This window comes from Grammomys surdaster, unplaced genomic scaffold (assembly GCF_004785775.1).
Source record: "Grammomys surdaster isolate TR1022 unplaced genomic scaffold, NIH_TR_1.0 172, whole genome shotgun sequence".
NCBI classification, from domain to species: Eukaryota; Metazoa; Chordata; class Mammalia; order Rodentia; family Muridae; genus Grammomys; species Grammomys surdaster.
The window spans coordinates 214,408-218,251 of NW_021604620.1; the positions used below are offsets into that span (position 1 = coordinate 214,408).

At 46.3% G+C, this 3,844-nt stretch overlaps 1 protein-coding gene across 2 annotated transcripts in view; it reads right to left on the reverse strand.

Moving 5' to 3' along the window:
• Positions 1-3,844, reverse strand: part of Lars2 (leucyl-tRNA synthetase 2, mitochondrial) — a 94,474-nt gene that overhangs the window by 80,537 nt on the left and 10,093 nt on the right. For both annotated transcript variants that reach the window (XM_028767338.1, XM_028767337.1), the window contains one exon: positions 1,782-1,910. In XM_028767338.1, coding sequence (XP_028623171.1) covers positions 1,782-1,910 — 129 coding nt within the window. The remainder of the gene's footprint in view (positions 1-1,781; positions 1,911-3,844) is intronic.

Sequence of the window (3,844 nt, forward strand, 5' to 3'; positions counted from 1 at the left end):
CTCCCTCTCCCTCTCCCTCTTTCTCTCTCGCTCTTCCTTCCCCCTTTTCTCTATACATACACATTTATTCAATCAGTTCTGTTCCTGTTCTTCTAGAGAGCCCTGACTAATACACTGACATTAACCCTAATAACACGTAACAGGTTCCTAGCCAAGGCCCAGACTCAGCCATGGACAAACAGAAGGCCTCACTGGCAACAATGAGCAGCAGGAGCGGTGGCTTCGCTAAGGCAGCCCTGCAGCCTTCCCCCAGCACAAGACGACTGGGACTCCTTGATTAAATGGAGTTAAATCACTTTCCTGAGCAGCCCTGAGCAAATCAATCAGTATAAATCATAATTACAGCTATCATCTATTAAGGGATGTATTATGCACCAGACACGTGCCATGTGCGCTACCTAATGTGACCTCATAGATTTTCTCTAAGGAGAGATCAGTCTCATGTCTCCTCTGGGTCAGTGAGATGGCTCGGCAAATAAAGATTCTTGTCATCAACCCTGAATTTGATCCCTAGTACTCACATAATGGAAGAAAGTGGACTTGGGCAGGTTGACCTATGACCTCTCTACGTACCATGGTATGTGACCCCTACCAACACATAAATGTAATAAAATAAGATGTTCCCTCAGTTATTATTCCTCAAATGTTTCTCCTATAAAAAAATTTTCCACTATAAAATAAATACATGTCCATCAGAGAACATAAAAAACATCCAATAACAAGGGGGAAATATCTCTTATCTAAAATCACAATGTAGCCAAGGCTAATCTTGAATTCCTGATTCTCCTCTTCAACTTTGAGTACAGGAGTTACAGGAGCAGGCTACTACACAGCTCTGTAGTTTGGATCACAAATGTATCCAAAGGCCCGTGTGTTATTAAAGGCCTTAGCCTCAGGGAAGTGCTACTGGATAATGATGGGGTCTTCAAGAAGTCGGGGCTAGCTGGGCCTGGTGGCACGAGCTTCCCAGCTACTCCAGAGCCTGAAGCAGACGCATTCTAAGTTCAAGGCCAATCTACTAGACAACTTGGTGAAAGCTTGTCTCAAACTGAAATCAGGACGAGGAGCTAAGGCTGTAGCTCAGTGATAGGACTAGCCTAGTACACGTGAGGCCCTGGGCTTCCTCTCCCCCTTCCCCCCCCCCCGCCCCGTGCTCACCATAAGAGGCAGGGTCTCTAAAGAGAGGTGGTTGGATCATGAGGGGTGTGTCCTTGAAGGAAATCCTGGGAACCCTACCCCTCTCTATTGCTTCCTAGCCATGGGGTAACACGGTTGTGTTCTGAGGTGCTCTTCACCATGTCTATCCAATATCCTCAGCAAAGGCCTAAATGCACTGAGCCCCTGGAATCATGCACTGTAACTGTAAGACCAGGAGCCACAAGAAAGCCTTCTTTCTTTCTCAATAGCCATCTCGGGATCTCTGATACTTTCTACAGAGGTGCAGAGTTAGTTGACCAGAGTGCTGTACTTATCTTTTTTTTTTTTTTTTAACCCACTGGCTTGACTGTGCAGTGACTACTTATAGGAGAGCTTCTCCTGAGAGAGGAGCAGTGTCACCAACATCTGCCTCCCTTCGGCCCACCTGTGTCCGTCCCCAGCATAACACCTGCCCCCTGCAGCTGCTCCACGGTTACCCAGATGCTTCATCACGAGGAAACTGAGCTGTTCGTGTTCACACTTAAAGCCATTCGATCTTAACTGGAGGTGGCCTTCTTCGCTGTCCTGAGCACATATGACCACACTACACTCCTGTCTGGAGCGATGGAGGAACCTGTCCTTACCTGCATGCCCCTCATCTTCTGGAACCGTGCGATGGTGTCGCTGAGGGTGTAGACACGGACATGCCCCATGTGCAGCTTGCCAGAAGGGTACGGGAACATGGAGAGCAGGTAGAACTTGGGCTTTGATTTCTAGGAAAGAGTAACAAAGGATGACAGAAAGTGCTCATTACATAGTCTCTGGAAGCTCGGCATGCAATAATATTTTGGTGCTTTATTCAAGGTAATAATTTAACATTTTAAAAATTCCTTAAAGAAAAAACTGTTCTCATTATGTAAATTGACAAAAAATGTATTAAAGCCTCCAAGATTCAAAGGTCCTGGTTTAAGCTAAAGAATGTCCACAATAATTCAGAACAATGTGTTAAGGGCTAATTAGCCTGAGATTTTCAAATTTTTCTCCTCCTTTTCAAAGCCTCTCTCCTGAAGCAGTTTCTGTCTAGGACATAGAGAGCCACAATATTCACGTGGAAGAGGTTGAATTACTCAGAGATCTCCAAAACTAGAGTCCCTTCCTCAGCAACCCATGGCTGCATCCACTGAGATCCAGGGCTGACAACGGGGTCTCCAGGTACTAGATGGCTCCTGAAGTCTAACCAGCACACTGTGAGTTTATTCAACAGAAAGGCTTAAGTGGAAAAAAACATGAAGGAACATGCACTGTTTGTTTCCCAGTGGTGACACAGATCAGAGGTAACCACAGATCAGAGTCTTATGATTCTCCAGCATCCGGCAGCAGCAACATGAAAAACACAGGAAACCTACACATCTGACTATAATGAAGGCAGGGCAGGAAAGGAAGTCCAGTAAGGTCACTGCCTTTGGGCACCCTCAGTCTTCCACTGGCAGGATGTCAAATGTTGTCAAGAGCTCCTGCACTTCAGAAGACAAGGGCCCAAAGGGACGGGTTTAGTCACGGAGCTGATTACTTATGGAAGACGTGGCATTTTTGATGCTTGTGGAAAGTTCTGCAGTGCTGAGGATAGAACCTCATGCCTGTTAGCTGCGTGCCGGTACCACTGTACTTCATGCACAGCCCCAGGACTGTGTGTTAATCAGCTCGATCTTTACCTCCCTGCCACCCCACAGCACTACAGCAACTCTTAAATGCACCCTTGCTGGCCTTTGGGGGCACACCTTCTACCAGATACAGCCGTCCCCAGCAGACTGGACAAATCCTGCCCAGGTAACTGGAGGCTCCTCTAACCAAGCCTCAAATTCTGCCACAGGGCATCTGAGCAATGACAGGTAGGTGGCCAGTGAGGACGGGCCACCTACTGCCACACTTGTTAACTTCAACCTTCTGACTCTTTTTGGTCCCTACTTCTTCAGGAGCTTTAGGAGGCACCAAGGCTTTGCCTAAGCACAGAGCACTGAATACAAAGAGAGAGAAAAATTCACACCCCTTCCTGTGCATGTGTGGGAGGTGACGTTTTAAACAACGCTGACTAGTCCTTTCATAACTGATGGTAGACAGAGCCTACTTGCAATAGTTAATACCAACTGTTAACCTGGCAGGTCGGAGAATCACCAAGGGAAGCAAGACTGGGTACGTCAGTCAACCTAGGTTAACTAAGGTAGGAAGACCCAACCTAACTGTGAGTGGTACTGTTCCACAGAGGACTCAGGTCTGGAGCAGAAAAGAGAGAGCAAGAATAGTATCTGATCCGGCTGCTCTGCTTGCTTACTGTAATGCAAATAAATGAACAGCTGCCTTCCCCTCGAGGTAGACGGTATTCTCTGAACCTGTGAGCCAGAATGAGCCTTTCTTTCTGTGGCTTCTGCCTGGTACGTGATCACAACAAGAATAATACACAACTTTACGTAGGGAAGCAGAACTAGAAATCAAATTCAGCTAAGGTTTTTGTTTGTTTTGGTTTGTTTTGGATACATGATTTTGCTATGTAGTACGGGATGGCCTCAAACCTGCAACAATCCTCCTGCCTCTGCCTCCAGAGTGCTAGGATTTCTGGTGTACATTGTCACATGTTGCCATGTCATGTCTGGTTTCTTGCCAAGTTCTTTTTTTTTTTTTTTTTTTTTTTTTTTTTCAAGACAGGGTTTCT